At 37.7% G+C, this 16,521-nt stretch overlaps 1 protein-coding gene across 2 annotated transcripts; it reads right to left on the reverse strand.

The window, feature by feature from the left end:
* Nucleotides 1-145: 145 nt before the first annotated feature.
* Nucleotides 146-16,142, reverse strand: LOC140796292 (mannosylglycoprotein endo-beta-mannosidase). Of its 2 annotated transcripts, XM_073149261.1 has the most exons (11): nucleotides 15,931-16,142; nucleotides 14,752-14,890; nucleotides 12,921-13,148; nucleotides 12,531-12,589; nucleotides 12,128-12,176; nucleotides 11,743-11,973; nucleotides 3,766-3,935; nucleotides 3,395-3,599; nucleotides 1,465-2,133; nucleotides 1,132-1,359; nucleotides 146-1,038 (listed from the first exon to the last, which is right to left on the reverse strand). In XM_073149261.1, exons 1-11 carry the CDS (start codon nucleotides 16,071-16,073, stop codon nucleotides 238-240), a joined length of 2,922 nt encoding a protein of 973 aa, XP_073005362.1. In that variant the 5' UTR covers nucleotides 16,074-16,142; the 3' UTR covers nucleotides 146-237. The 2 variants fall into 2 exon arrangements, with proteins under 2 accessions (XP_073005362.1, XP_073005370.1); XM_073149269.1 differs by lacking the exon at nucleotides 15,931-16,142 and having other exon boundaries at nucleotides 14,748-14,885.
* Nucleotides 16,143-16,521: the final 379 nt, after the last annotated feature.

The raw sequence follows: 16,521 nt of genomic DNA on the forward strand, positions 1-16,521 counted from the left end.
TATTGGTGGCATATTCAAGAATGTTGTTGATGTTTAGAAATTCTTTTTTTATTCTTTCAAACTACTATCAACATCTTCTCATGCTTTACAATTTTATTCTATGTATAAAATTCTAATCATCAACAACATTCTAGAAAATACTATATTAAACAGAAGCGACCTTTTCAAACGTTTATTATGCGTTCACAAGATTGTCTTCGATTACACTAAGCAGACCTGATAGATAGCAGTAGGTGCTCAAATAACAGTATGGTTTACATGATGATTCCATCCTTGAAGAGTAACACGAGGACTGACGCCCTGAGGGGCCTCAAATGAGATGTTAATTGTCATCTTCTCACCAGGTACAAGTGAGAAATAGTTGTCAGAATAATGGACAGGAAGGATTCTTGTGTCCTCAAAACTTCCTTGATTCTTTTCTGCACCATGAACTGAAAAATGAAGGAAAAAAGCAATCCCTGAATCAGATCCATTTATATTGACCACACTAGGGCTTTCAGCTGCGCTTGCGAGACCAAGGCTTTCATATATTCTCCTCCATACACTACATTCTTGTTTCTGCAGGACGAACTTCTCAATAGATTCTACTGAATTAACGCCGTTTTGAGTGCCATCAGTGTGATGATTATTTGATTTGAAGACTAGACTTCTAGAATTTGAGTTGACAGACATGTTTTCCACGCGCATTTGCACCTTGTACATGGAACCTGAAATTGAAACTTGAGAAGTAACCTTCAACGGAATTTTCTTTGTGCGGTACGGTTCCAACAACTTGTAATCGCTTCTAGGAAGATGCAACCAATAAAAGTTCCGGGAAAGAATTGCAGTGTCTGACAGTCTGAAGAGTTTGAGGAGAAGAAAATAAACTGGCTTTGCATTCTTCATCTTTGGATATTTCATCTCAACTACTTGCTGTACTTTCTTTGGTGGAACAAATATTTTCTCGGTAACCTTGTAATATGGGCATGTTCCTTCCAGGTCCCAGACTGAAATTTCCACTGCTACATTTGAAAGTTCATCACGTGAAGTATTTACCACCTGGAAAGAGTTCATTTTTATCATTATTACAGTCATCCAAAAGAAAAAAGGTTTTCACTAATGGATAACAAGAGATGGACTGGTTCTCTATACCTCTATGAAGTAGGTTGCCAAATTAAGCTGGACGTGTACTGGTTCAGCAGCACAACGGCAACCATAGAAACCGGCAGTTTGGTCATGAAGATGATCATAAAACTGACCTCGAAGGCCTGTCCATGGATTCTGCGTCTTCCAAATCAGAAGGCCAGTATATTTGGTCCACATTCGAGAAGTCCATCCTTCCAAAAGAGCTCTATATTGGTCATAATTTACAAGTTGTGCCTGAAAAGGGAATGCATAAATATTTACAATAGGTGGCTGAAATGCATCAAAGGCTGGCCAGCAAGTCTTCATGAAGGATATATTTCAGTATTCAATTTACTTTACCTTTTCACAGAAGTCATCGAGATTCTTCGGGTGGCCATAAAGTTCAATTTGATCATGCACCTTCCCTGGTTTTGAGTAAGGAATGTACTTATGGTACTCCCAAATCGGGTTTGGAACTTCCTCTATGTACCCATCCGATCTCTTGTTTAGTAATGGAATTTCCCATCCTTCTGAAGGCATCGTAGCTCTAATTGTAGCTGCAACAGGCATCCCCACTGAGCCAACCTCAGGGTTGAACCCATAGCGGTAGAAATCATCCATGAAGAAAGCTTCTGGACTTTGAATTTCATAAGGACCATCTGTAAAGTTACCTTTTCCATCTGCAAAGCCATCCCACATTGATCCTTGAATATATATGCGACTTCCATCAAGATATTTGCTTGGATCACTTGAGTCCTGTGAAAAGCCTTCTCCTGGTGTTGTCATTTTTTCTTGAGGCATGAAAAGTGGATGCAGCTTCAAATCATTTTTGAGAGCTCTATTAATGTCTACTGGTGGTACTTGCTCATTTCCACCTACCCATAGAGCAAGACTAGCATGATTTCTAAGAAGCCTGACAGTGTCCCTAGCACATAGCATGAAAAGCTCATGGTCTAGAGGCCCATCAGGATTTGACACGGGTACACCTCGTCCATCAACATCTCCAGTTATCCAGAACTCTTGCCATACCTATATTTTGGTCAAATCTTCTGTTAAGTACAGAAGAATGTACATACTACCATGAACAAATAAATATAGAATTTAGCAGAAGATATCAATAGCAAATAATAGATAATCCACAAAATACAAGATGACTTCAAATGAGAGCTTTGATAATGTTAGATAACCAGATGTAAAAGCTTGAGTTTTTAAGCAACAAATCAATAATACATATTATACAATTAACATGCCTCCCTATATACAGCCCTTATACACCATATGTGAACAAACGAAAGAAAACGAATGTATGACCCTCCACACTGCACAAGAATATATAATAGAAAATACATATTAAATAGGGTTAAACGAGGTTTGAACTCCAAATCTCTAGAAACCCACTCTAATATCATGATTAACCCAAAAGTTTAAGCTTTTAGGTAATGGATTAACAATTTCTATTATACCTTTAGCAGATAAACAAGTGTCATCAAATCTGAAACCTTTTTGTTATCAGTACACCACTCAGTGCAGTTTCTGCACATTCATATGATACCATTAATCACTTTAAGGAACACAATGATCAATATGCCACTCTTTTAGATGATGTATAAACTAAGGTAATTTATCCTGGTTCAGAAATTAATAACACTAACTGTAGAAGAATAGGCCAAAGATCTAGTAATAGTAACTGATCAACAATATGAACAAATAGCAGTTCACATAATCATATTGCGTTTTCTACTTAAAATTTACGTCTTCCTCTATTAATTAACACTCAGATGTAACATGACACTTGAGTTCTGTAGATACTCCCAACGAACAACTATGGCCATGCTTAATGACATTGGTTAATTATGGTCAATCAAAAACACAGATAACCATTTTATTGTATAGAGACCTCATGATGGAATTACTCTGGCATTGGCTCATGAAAATGGACGGGGTTCAATGGTCCATATTCATCTTCTCCCTCATGACAACATAATCCCTGCCTTGTACTGCATGGGCCTCTAAATACTCTTTGATGAGAAGCAAGATTGCGAGTTGTGTACCAGAGTGCTTTAAATTATAGCAATGCTCGTGGTTGGACCAATAAAGTGGACCTTTTTCAAACAGCTATAATTCTTAGTTGCTTACTTTTCATGCTTCCATATGATAAGGAAGGAAATCAGACATGTTAAGATAAGGAAGTTTATTTGATATCTTTCATCCTGCAACTATCACCAATAATGGAACACTAGAACTAGGAGAGGAAACATAAGAAATGTTCAAGCTATGTTGATTGTCTCACCAATAATCCATAGACATCACAATAATGATAAAATTCAGGCCTCTCAGCTAATCCACCACCCCAGCAACGGAGCATATTAAAGTTCATATCTGCATGAAATTTAATATCCGTCATATATCTCTTCTTTGATAGCCGCAAGAGTCCATCTGATAATATCCAGTTCCCTCCACGAATAAAAACAGGTTCACCATTCACCTTGAATAGCCTGAAGATGAAGCACAATGATTCAGATTCACCATTCACCTTAGAGGAGAGGCTTCTCCATCCACTCCATCTCATGTAATTGTAGAATATGCATTAAAAACCAGAAATCCCATTATTTGCAACCAAATGCTCCCTAAGGCAGAAAGATGGTAAAACGTGATTGTTACCTTCCACCAGTAGCAGCATCAATTGTGCTCTCAATCTTGCGGAATCCAAAGTGATGACTCCAAGAATCAGATGCTCCAAATCCTTTTACATCAACAGTTATTTCAACATTATACAGAGACTGGTTCCCCATGCCATTTGGCCACCATAAATTGGGTTTATAGAAGAAAAGCTGCAAGTCATTAAAAAAGTAATAATACCCTAATGAGATAAAGGCAGGGGTAAGAGATATACTAAACAGTTGTTATGTTACACTTTTTTTTTTGCAATAAACTTGTCTTCAGAAAGAGGTAAAAATAGAACTCATCTAAATGCCTCTCTTTTCACATTGCAATATAATGGCTCCTTTAATCAATTGATAAAAACTAGATAACCAATTATCAGCATCCTAATCAACAACTAGCCTTTTTCTCTTTAAAATAGCCAAGTTTGATCATAGGACCTTCACCACAATCTAATGCTACTTAGAAGAAGCCTATGATTAGGAGGGCAAACAAAAGCCTCCATTAATGGTGGATCATGGTACCATTTAACACAATCAACAAATTGGTCATTTAAGTGGCCACACTACCTTAACAAAAAGAAAGAAAGATTCTGTGTGCCAGCTGCCACGTACTTCTCCATCCAGACAACTACAAATAAGGGAGTGGCAAAGACCCTATATAAAGTGATAATGCTCGATCAGCATCAGGTACAAAACAGAACCCACAGAATGTGCCACAAGTGCACATGGCACTTCTTTACTTTAAGATAAGATAGAGAAGAAAAGGGACACGGGCACTAGGGAGCACCTACTAAAATTTTCAGATCAAGAAAGAGGAAGTTCAAACTCTAGGTGCAGCAGCATCCCTCCATTCTCTTTGTCAGCTTGCAAGAATATGACGGGATAGCAAAAGCAATGGCTTGAAGACAACTTCTATGCACTCTTCTCAATTAATAACCCACTCTCTCCCCCTCCCTTTTAATCTTATCCAAGCATTTTGCCAATACCTAGGCATTGCGAGTCTTGTCCATGCCGCGATAATACTTGGCAAAATGACAACAACCAGGCCTTTCCAATAAATCTGTCTACTACGTGAATCATCACACTTCTCCAATTAGCTAAGCTTATCAAGAATAGCAAGTTTCTAATCAAAAGTTATCATCTTTCTTTCTTGTCTAGACAATTCCCATGTCTAAAATCTCTGTCCTTCTTTGGACAGGTCTAAATTGTAATTGAGGAGGCCAATTATTCCATTTACCTAGCCTTACAGCTACTATACCTAATCCTCTATTGTTAGCTTCTTTCTTTGGTCACAAACTTGCACCAAATTCCTAGGGGCTAGAAGTTGGTGCCAAATTCCACAGGAACTATCAGTATTCAGTACTGCAGCCACCTAATTAGGGATGTCTAAAGAGAATAACAAGCACAAATTCTATATAAAGTAAAACAGCAAAAGATAGTAAATCATTTGGAAACTGGAAAAAAAAATCACTCAAAGTATCGCAAGGTTCTCATTTTAAGTTTATGTTGTCTTCTTATAATGAGTGGTTAGGGGTGTAAGGCAACTAGAAGAAAATGCAAATGCGACTATTAAAATCATTCTCCATGATATCCCTATATGTTCTTGTAAGAACTGAAAAAAAAAGAGAGAAAAAGAAGAGAGGAGGGCGAATGTGCATTGCACATGCAAACCCCTTACCCCTCTATCTCCGGCACATGACAGGAGAAGTGGCTACGGGATTTTCGGCCATTCCGAATTAAATCCAGATTCGGATTAAGATTAAAACATAACCTGTAAATATAAACGCTAACCCTGTTATTTCACACCCTACGCCGTTATCTCTCTCTCTTCTTCCTAACCCTTGTCGGAGCTTTCACTGTGGATTGGACCGCTGGAGCATTCGAAGCCACCACACGACTCGCCGGTGAGCTCTCTCCTACCCCACAAATTTAATTTAAGATTAATAAGGTAGATTGAAAACACCTAAATTTAGGTGTTTGCAGTTTCAACAAAGCTAGCCGACCGACAGCATCGAGTCGTAGCTGCCCTTTTCGCATAATCTTCGCATCATCTTCCCAAAATCTATCACTAGCCATTGAAAATGTAACAACCTAATCTTTAAAAAAAAATAATAATAAATAATTTAATTATGGGCACGACGCGACCGGCCACACTGTGGCCGGCTTCATGCCCATGCAAGCTACTCATTGGGGCGCCACGCGCCCGCGGCTGCGGCCAGCTGGCCGCGGCAGGCCCTGGTGCCGCCACTACTCCTCCTCCATCGCCTTCTCTCTCTCTCTTTAAATCTCTCTCTCTCGACCACCCTCTCACTCTACTCTCTCTCTATACCGACACTTTCCCTGGAGCCGCCGCCGCCGCCGCTGGTGAGACCTCTCACTTCCCCTCTCTTTCCTTCTCTCTCTCTCTCTCTCTCTCTCTCTCTCTCTCGCCCAAGGTTGGGCTCATCGAAGCCCGAGCCGCTGGCCAGCCAGCAGCGGCCGGTGCCTTCCCCGCCGGCCCGGGTCCGCACCTTCCTCCCTTTTCTTCTCTTCTTCTCTTCTCTTCTTCTTCTTCATTCTTCCTTTCTTCTTCTTCTTCCTCAGCTGCTACTTCTCTTCTTATTTTCTGCAACAGTGATGGGCTCGACCCAGCACTGTAGCAGGTCAGTGATGGGCTCGACCTAGCACTGTAGCAGGTCAGTGCTGGGCCAAGCCCAGCACTAGTACTAGTGATCCCTTATTTTTTATTAATTTTTATTATTTATTATTTGATTTAGGTATTTCTGTCTTAATTAATACAAATAGATTTAGACATTATTTATTTTAATAATAATACATATTCATCATTATGATTATTGTTAATCATGAGTAATTAATGATTAATTAGGTTATAAACTATTACACATAAATATAGGTAATACTTATATTTATTTATTTATTTATTTACTTATATATATATTAGATTAATAAATAGATTTGTAAATTATAATTATTAGATTTATATTCTAATATTCTTATGATATACATTTTAAGTAATTCTATTAATTTATTATATATTGTTATTTTTGTAACAAATAAAATACTAGGCTTATGTATTTATTTATATTTTATAAAGTAATCTCTAATTAGTCAAGATATACCTATAGTTAGGTTTTCATTTATATTTATATTTTTATTTTTATCTGTAATTAAAAATCTAGTTAGTTATAAAGATAAGTAGAAATTCTAAAACTTTCTAAATCATCATATATGACATGAACGGATTTTAATCAGATAAATGACTAACATCATACTACTTAAATAATTTCATATTTCGACCCCGCTGTTTAAGACCCCGTAGACTTAGCTATCGAGACTTGATCATTGTCGTAGCAACGTGAACGAGTAGTTGTTTGGTATTTGCAGTGGTGGTGAGTAGTCTTATCTCATAAATGTCTTTTTCAAATTAGATTATATTATATATTATGTACATGTATGTTTTGGCCTCCAGCATGATTATATAATTTTATCTAGAGATGATTTCAGTCAAGCATATTTTATCATGCATTTGATTAGGCTGATCTGAGATATGAGTACATTGGTGATATATAGAGATGATTATACTGTTATGGTTTTTATATCGGGATGATCTCTATCATGAGTATGCATGTGATAGACTAGCAAAACTATACATGTATTAGATACATGGTTAGAGTCGGCACTGCATCATTTTTCTCTTGGCTTCTTTACCACCTAAATTCCTGAGTTACATGATCTGTTGTCGTACTGGATATATATGCATATGATTTATCATGTATAGGAAATCATAAAAGTAAATGTGTATATAATGTGATGTAATGTGATGTGATATGATGTTAGAACCAGAAAGAAAGAAAAAAAAAAATTGGGGTTGAGAGATTAGGGTCTGCACGTGCAGCCCCTCCCCTCTCCCTCTCCGGTACGCAACGAAGCGCAGATAAGCGTGGATTTCATTTAATCCGAATCGGATTAGGTTTGAACCTCTCCTAATCTATAAATTAACCATAATCCTCTCTCTCTCCTCAACACCCCCCTCCCAGCCTTCTTCTCCTCCACCGTTTTCTTTCTTTTCTCGCCGACGGAGTCACGCCATGGAATCGGCCTGCCGGAGCGTCGTCGAAGCCATCGGAGACCACCTCGTGACTCCTTCGTAAGCATTCTCTCACCCCTCAAATTTAATTAAAGTTTAATAGAGTATAACGAAAATACCTAATTTGGGATTTCGACTTCACCGGCGACTCACGCCGGTCGGCGGCTTCGGGTCGCTGTTGCTCGTATGCCAAAGTCTTGCATCGTCGACCTCGTGTCGTAGGCGCACTCCCCTGAAGTCTTCATGGCTTGAGGTGTAGAGGAGACGACTCCAGAGCCGCCGGCCATGGAGTCGAGCCGTCGACCGCCATCTATGGTTCCTCCTCCACCTCTCATGGTATGCTGGGTCGCGAGAGTGTAGAATAGGTTAGGGTGCGGCCGGTGGTTCATCGTCGGCGGTGACCGCCGGCACCATTTCTCATTTTCTCTCTTTCCTTTCTCTTTTTCTCCCTCTCTCTCTCTCTCTTCAGTTTGGAGAAGACAGACTCGGGCAACCCGAGTCTGGCTTTCTCCCATTAAGTGTTTGGATTCGGGTCGGGTTGGATTCGAATCCAAGGAACCCGACCCGAACCATTAATTTGGTGGGCTGCGGGTTAGCCCGAGCCCAATTCAATTAATTCGGCTGGGCCTCGGCCCAATCCGATTTAGTTGATTTCTTTTTGGATTGGGCCGGGCCAGCAGCAGCCCAGCCCAATCCAATGGGTAATTTTAAACTCATTTTAGTTCTTTTTTGTTTTTAAATTTTAAAAAAAAATTTGTTATTATTCAAATTAAAAAGTTGATTATTATTTATTATTTAAGGTGGCGATTTTTAGTACGTGAGCTAGAGATTTGAGATTTTGGTTGTCTTGCCTAGACTCAGGTAAGTAGTTTCACTCACATGTTTATTTTATTGTATTTCGTATTTTTGTCAGACCATGTAAATTTTCTGTGTACAAATTATTTATTTCACCCTTATGTGTAAAAATTAAATTATTGCAAATTCTGTGTGCAAATCTATTTATTTCATCCGTACGTGCGAAAATTTAATTATTTTATTTTCTGTGTGCATTTAATTATTATATTCAGTGCATCACTATACTTCGTGCAAATATTGAAATTTGTGAAAAGAAAAATGAGACTAGTATTGATACGACTTAGATAACAGTCCCGGTATAAATCGTTCGCGATTTTCCGTGGTGACTCAAGTCTATTTGGAAGTCCAGGGGAAAGTCTTAAATTAGATCACTGCGGTGACTTTCTTAGTTGACTCTGGCGGGGTTAGGGAACAGTTCTAAGATGAATGGGAAAAATTCTTAGGTGACTCTAACTTCTCTCAACGGTTAGAGGAAAAGACAGAGTGTGTTAATCACAGGATGATACCCTCTGATGACCCTAACCGAATCAGCTATGAAGAAAAGTCCCGAGCGTCATCTCGAAGTGACTTCTAGTTAATGTGGATCCACAGGGTTTAGACCCATTGAGATATATGACAGTATAAATATCAAAAGATGTTAATATGTTGAAAACGTGCAAAATTACAAGTTGTAACATCTCTCTCTATTGTTATCATTGTTATTATTTAGAGAGCATGCCTATTGCATATTGTGACGGATATTGTTGCTTTTAGTTTAATTTATTCAGCATTAATATGAATTAAAATTTATTTGGTTAGTGAGTGGATTTCACTCACTAAGATATAGTTGTTGGCTTATGGGTTCTATTGTTTTTGTTTTTGTTTATTTATTTCAGGTAATAGTCAGCGGGGCGACTGAGCGAGATGTACCCGGACTCCACCTCTACTTATGGGTTCTATTGTTTTTGTTTTTGTTTATTTATTTCAGGTAATAGTCAGCGGGGCGACTGAGCGAGATGTACCCGGACTCCACCTCTACTTAGGATTCACTTATTTACCTTTCCGCTCTTTTGATTTTATGCTTTAGATTAAACATTTTATTTATTTAGTTTAGAGACTCAAAAACATTAACATTGTTTTCTATTTTTATTGCAATTAGTTATAAAATTTAATAAAGCACGTTCTCATTTTATTTATTTAATTTGCCATCGTACACGTAGAGAGTATTGATAAGGCTTCGTGCATCTCAAGCATATTGAGATGCATGGCCGGTCATGATTCCTATTTCGGGTCGTGACATATGATGTGATAGCTGGAACGGTATCTGGTCCGGACTGGTACTGAACATACTCTTAGCATATGACAGAGTATGGTGATGGCTGATGGTTGTACTCTTAGCGTATGACATGGTACAACTATCATTAATATACCCTTAGCGTATGGCAAAGTATGATTACTTTCTTCTGAGATACCTTTAGCGTATAGCAGGGTATGATTTATCTACAGAGATACTCTTAGCGTATGACAGGGTATGCTCTGAGCTTGTGACATGATGTGTATCGAGTTTGGGGTCGCGTATTGTAGTCCAGCATGGTGGATAATATTCAGAGTTAAGACGGATGATTGTGATAGTGAGAGATATGTGGATTATATCTGGCTCTGACATATACGATTATCTAGTGGTTGGCATGCATCATGCATCATCATTGATGTGACTAGTATCATTGGATCATAATTATTATACATGATATGTTGTTATATTCGGTGATGTTATTCGATAATTTCATCATGTGATATATTTTTTGGTCGAGGATATAATATGCTCATTTATGAGAATTGATTTCATTCATATATATATCATTGAGGATACATATATACATGTTCATACATTGCATCATACTGCTTTCTGATTCATATTATCCAGTACATGATTTACTCTCTGTTTAGCATCACTAATTCGAGGTAAGGTCTATTCACTGAGTCTTTTGCTCATGACTCTCCTTATTTTTTTTTCTAACCCCCACAGATAATATGGTACGTGATACCGACTCGAGATATTCTGAGAAGATATTTTAGAAAGATGAGGTAAGCTATAGACGCGAGATGGTATAGAAGATAGTTTAATCAGATATTAAGTTGTACTATTATTTTATATTTGTACTTCATTATATACACGATAATTGGTATAATACAGGTCAGATTATAGTGTACTCTTGTATTAGTTGTTTAGTTGTACCTTGATAGTTTGTTGTGGCCTGTGTGGGTCCTGCCAGATTAATCAGTGGTCTAATGTATATTATTGTGGACTTGGATATTCACATGTTAACAGGTTTATTTGGTTGATAGTATGTTTTATTTGATGTTGGATTATGTGAGCATGAATATGTTAGCAGGTAGTATTTGAGGATGTCATGATTGTATGTGCATAAGAGAGTATGTGCGTGACAAGCCCCGCCCAACCTGTCGCGTGCGCCGCGCGTGCCGTGTGGGCGTGTGAGCGTGCACGTGCCTGTCTCGGGCGAGGGTGTTACAGAAAATGTCAAGTACATCCCACCTAGGTAATGGCATGTAGCATTCTTTTTTCAAGCTTCTATCCAAGTTCCTCAAATTTCTCTGCAAATTGACCTTGCACAATCTAATTCTATAGGACCAAGAAAGCCACTTCTAACCTAGTTTGGGTACTTCTACTCAACAATAACTAGTAAGAACCTTTAAGAAATTTACGAAGTATCAAATAACCAAGCTGAATCTAGTTATGCCAGGTTTGGCAGCACCACAAACTGCTATAAGCTAAAGAAAACAGAAAATGTAAAATTATCAAATCACTGATATTGCTAAATTTATGGTCATTTATTACAATAAATCTCCGGTTGTTGTTTTTAAACCTTTGGCCATGTGTAGTAAAATAAAATCACTATTAGTATCACAGTGGTTGAGATGTCATGCCTGAAACAGCATATATTTCTTAATATTATCAGTTACATGATTAACCAAATGTGTTGGTGAAGTATTGCTATGAAGAAAACCAAGTATACACAATATGCATGCACTTACTGGAGGAAGTGTGTACTGCAGAACAGACTGAGAAGGGATTGACAACTCCTGACTTTCAAGATGCTCGACTAAGCAAATGTTTCCTTCCACTGCTGTTGTCACTTGGATAGTCAAAGAACACTCTGCAAGCCATGTACTTCTGTTTTGCAATTCAACTGTTGTATGTAAGTATGATCTCTTAAAGTCGTCAAAGAATGATGAAACCAGGTGAGGATCAGATATATTTACAGGCTGCATTAAGAATGCACTTAATATCAACAGCATGTACAATCACCTAAAATTTCTCTTCTAAACTTGGAATTTCATTTTCCACTGGATTGTTGACTAGCACAAAATCTATAATAGAAAAAGATTGCCAGAGACAAAGCACTATATGAAAACTCACACCGGTAATGGAAATCGATACTTCATCCCAAATCCCAGTGTTCCTATCCCTGCAGGATCACAAGAAGCAAATGATTGAGGTATATAAATTACTCTTCACCAACAACAAATGCTTATCATAAGAAAAAATAAGTCAATTATTCAACTACAGAGAAGCTAGAAAAAATTGGAAATAATAGCATTCCTTCTAGGACCCAAAAAGAGCATGACCATATACTTGTTTTAGGGCACTTAATCCCTAAAAACAACAGCGGACTAATGGCTCTGGCATTGAGAAATTGTTCATTCGGGAACTTATCAGAATATTGATCAATTATAAAGAAAAGTATATAAGTTAAAACGCAAAGAAAATGATGATATGCACACTATCTTCTATCCATAAAAATAAAAAAATCAACCCCTACCTTATTGGAGTCATCCAATCCCAACCTTCAACGTACTGTGTGGCAACATCTTTTCCAATCTGGCTTGACCAAAACAAAATCTTTTAGCATCCATAATGTACAAATTTGCAAGATTATTCATCCTATAGTGATTTTAGCAAAGAATGGACAGAGTATAGATGCATTATTAAGTATCTAGTTTATCCCATAGACTGACTATTTGTTTGATAGACATGACAATACAAATTCTGCTAGACATGACATATATAGAGGATAGATGCATTCTTGCCTTCACAATTTGCAATGCCCAACATCTTAAGAAACTGCAGGAAGTTTAACAATGACAATGGCCATATATCCGTCAATATTTGTATATGTCTATGAATCAGCCACATGGAAATTGAAACTAACCTCATGATCACCACCTTGGCCTCCTTCGGCAGGAATACTGCCGGGATGATCAGGAGGATGAACAAGGACCGCAAGCAAATTATTTCCATCAGGATGAAGAATATCAGTAATATCAAGAGAGTGTCTGCGGAACATCCCCTTAGGAAGTATCTCTTTGTGCCCATTCAAGTACACATCTGCTGAATAATTAATTGCACGGAAATTGAGATTCACATGCTGCTTTCCTGACTGAACATGGCAATCACAATGACATGAAATCAATATAATGATTATAAATTACAAGGTACATGAACAACTTGTCTATTACAAAGAACATTAATCACTAATTGATGCAGCTAGTAGTTTGTGACTCACAATGGTTTGCATGAACAATAGGCAAAAACCATTAAAGTTTTCTTGATCACTGATGTGTTATAGCCAATAAGCAAATAAATCACGCAGATTCATGGACACTAGTGTCTATGCGGAAAGATGCTAATACATGATCTGTTTTGCCAGTTATATAATTTTAGGCAATAAATTATGCATGTGTGCAACTAGTACAGCGTGGCATGAAAGGCAAACACTAAAACTGTCACTGGTATTGTTTATGACAACAGCTTCCCTACATGGAGAGTGATGGAGAGAGAGAGAGAGAGAGGTCAGCAGGTACAGTTTTCTCCACAACCTATCTTACTCGTTATTTTTCCCCTCATTCTAGTTATTAATTTTGTTATCCAATACCATAACCAAAGAAGATAAAGAAACTCCCTATAAAAGTTGATTCTCCAAAGGAGTTAGCCTCCATATCTTTTTTCTTTTTTTCTTTTTTGATAAATCTTGATCATGTAGGCTATTCATCGATTGGACAAGAGGTTAGCTCTGCTCAGTACACTAGGCATGTGTGCTCATACATTCTCGAATTATAAGTTGGACAACCGGAGCCAACCCTCCCCCTAGAAAGAAGCCACAACTGAGCTATTCAATGGCGCGCAAACAGTCCAGCTCACACCACACAATATTCTCCTTCATGCACTGATGCAGCTTCCTACTAGGAACCTCTTGTTTGTGATCATAGCATTACCATCATCAGTTCTCCATTCAAATTAGTATCAATATCTTGCATTGAATATCCAAAAAATGATAACACAAGTATGCAAATCAGTCAGGTAGCTCTGGAGTCCGAACTTGACCTTAACTTAGAATAGAGCAACAATAAGTAGAAACTAATGAGTAAATATGGGATACAGGTATATAGGATGAAATTCAATCAAAATAATTGAATTTTGGATGGATATGATTAATTGATTATAATAGGTCAAAAGGGAAAACTAGGACCAAAACAGACTTGAGTTAATAAAATTTAGCTCAAATAGAAGGTATTGAATAGCTAAAATCATATGAAGATGAAGTACAAATGTTGGATTTACTTCTTTTTGGTGTTCACAATGTTCCAACAGCATGTTAACTTCAGTTTTTCAAATGCTTCATGAGAAAAAATGGAACATTCAAAGAGATGCAACAATGTGCGTGTTTGGTACATCACAAAATTTAAAATTTTATTGCATTAAAAACAAACTATATACTGTAAGTTCTCAAATCTACCATTAAATGTATGAGTTAGAGGCTAGTTCCAATGAAGATAAGTTTAGTGTCGTAATATCTGTACAATTTCAGCTATTTAACTCCAACTACCAGAATATAAAGTTTTATTGATATTCCTACTACAGAAAACGATGACCATAAAGGCAGTGGATATACCAACAGGGAATGAAGTTATGTAATCTAACCAAAAGTTAAAAAGAAGAGAAAATTAGAGAAACAGCAAGACTTCTGCACAAGTATTACCTACCACTGCACACTGGAAGGTTGTAAAGAACCAAAATGTATAATAATCCCTCCCTGAATCAGCTATATCAATTATTGCTTCATTATTTAGCCCATAGAAAGGATCTGGCACCAACTTGTTCTTCACTAATGTTCCTAAGACACTAAATCCTGCAGAAGTCAGTAAATGGAGAAAGAGAAATCTAGCATTGCATTGGAAGAATCATCAATTAATGGAAAATAATTAGTTAGATAGTTTTCCTTCTTAGATCTTAGAACATGCAATTAATTTGCTATTGAAGTGGAAAAAAAAATAAAAAACGCTTATAAATAAGAGGAAGCAATTATATGTAGCAGATATCTACTGCATATTGTAAACAATCCTCATTACGCTACAACCTACTTTCATATATGCACAGATTTTCTTAAAGCTAGCTGCAAAGGTATCTAAACTTGAATGCCACAAGTGGCAAGTAGAATTTAAACTGTTGTCGATTAGAAAAGCAGCGTTTAGCCCTCAGATAGAGAAAAGGGCCTGGTCGTGGCACAAATGGAACATGCACCTAACAAGAGATGGCTGTGAATACCTTCTGGAAACAGGTAAGTAGCATTAAGTCATATCAAGAGTAGTCAAATGGAGACAGATCCGGGTGTCATGAAACACGTTAATACATGTGACCTTTTTTGTAATTCGTAGAAAAAAGCCATACCAAAAATAACAATCTGCTTAAACGGATCATTTCTTCCCATATATATGACAATGGTGACCTCCAAGTACTCTCTAATGCCGGATGTTTGCGATGGTGATGTTGTGAGGCATGGCAAACATAAGTAAGTCCTTCACTATCGAGCTTCGAATTTTTCCTACGTAGCTATAACCACAGTTAAACAATCATATACATGTCAAGGCTGCATAATACTTGCCTACAGAAACTCATAATTTCCCGAAAGATCCAATCTTGACTCAACCAAATCCTAATTGACAAACAAATAATCTACCCCACAATTTTGACATCGCACTTACAACACTCAGTCATTCATCCACTGTCCCCAGAGTTCTAATTTGCCCCAATAAAAGCTAGTAACTCTAATGCTACAACTCACAATGCCGCTCCTAAAAGAAGGAATTGGAGTCGAAATGGAAATGGAAATGGATATGGGTTCTCTTAAGCTTTTGGTCTTTAGGTTAAAATAGTCGACTTACGTGCCAGGCACGGCCGCCTCCATCCACGGGGCGTCAGGGCTCGAAGGGGGTTGGGTGGTGGTGAGTTGGACGCCGGTGGCTGATACTTCGGTTGATCTCGCCGCCAACCATCCTGAGTCCAGCACCCTCTTCCCAATCCCCATCTCTCTCTCTCTCTCTCTCTCTCTCTCTCTCTCTCTCTCTCACTTATTAATTTGCACCCTGATCGTGTGTGATGAGTGAATGTTTTGGGGGTTTAATTGCACAGGGGGGCACGGGTTACAACTTCTGCAAGCCTGTCGCCACGAGGGGGCTGGAAGTAACGACGGAGACAAAGAGAGATGTTTTCTAATTTTAAAAAATTAAAAAAATAAAAAGACAAGAGAGATGTTCTAAATCCAAATCCAAATGCTTTTTGAGTCCCCATAGGTCTAAATTTAATTATGACCATGTTGTTTTTGGCTTCCTGACTCACCTCACCTTGTGTGCAGCAGCAAAGAGAGCTTTCTTAGCTTGCAGCTTTCTTAGACACTTAGAAATAGTGGTTGTAATCGAGTCAGATTACTCGGGTTTGAATATAAGGCAAACACGAATATTATTTATTTATTTATT

The sequence above is a fragment of the Typha latifolia genome, chromosome 1 (assembly GCF_019914945.1).
Source record: "Typha latifolia isolate L0001 chromosome 1, TyphaL0001v2, whole genome shotgun sequence".
Lineage (NCBI taxonomy): Eukaryota > Viridiplantae > Streptophyta > Magnoliopsida > Poales > Typhaceae > Typha > Typha latifolia.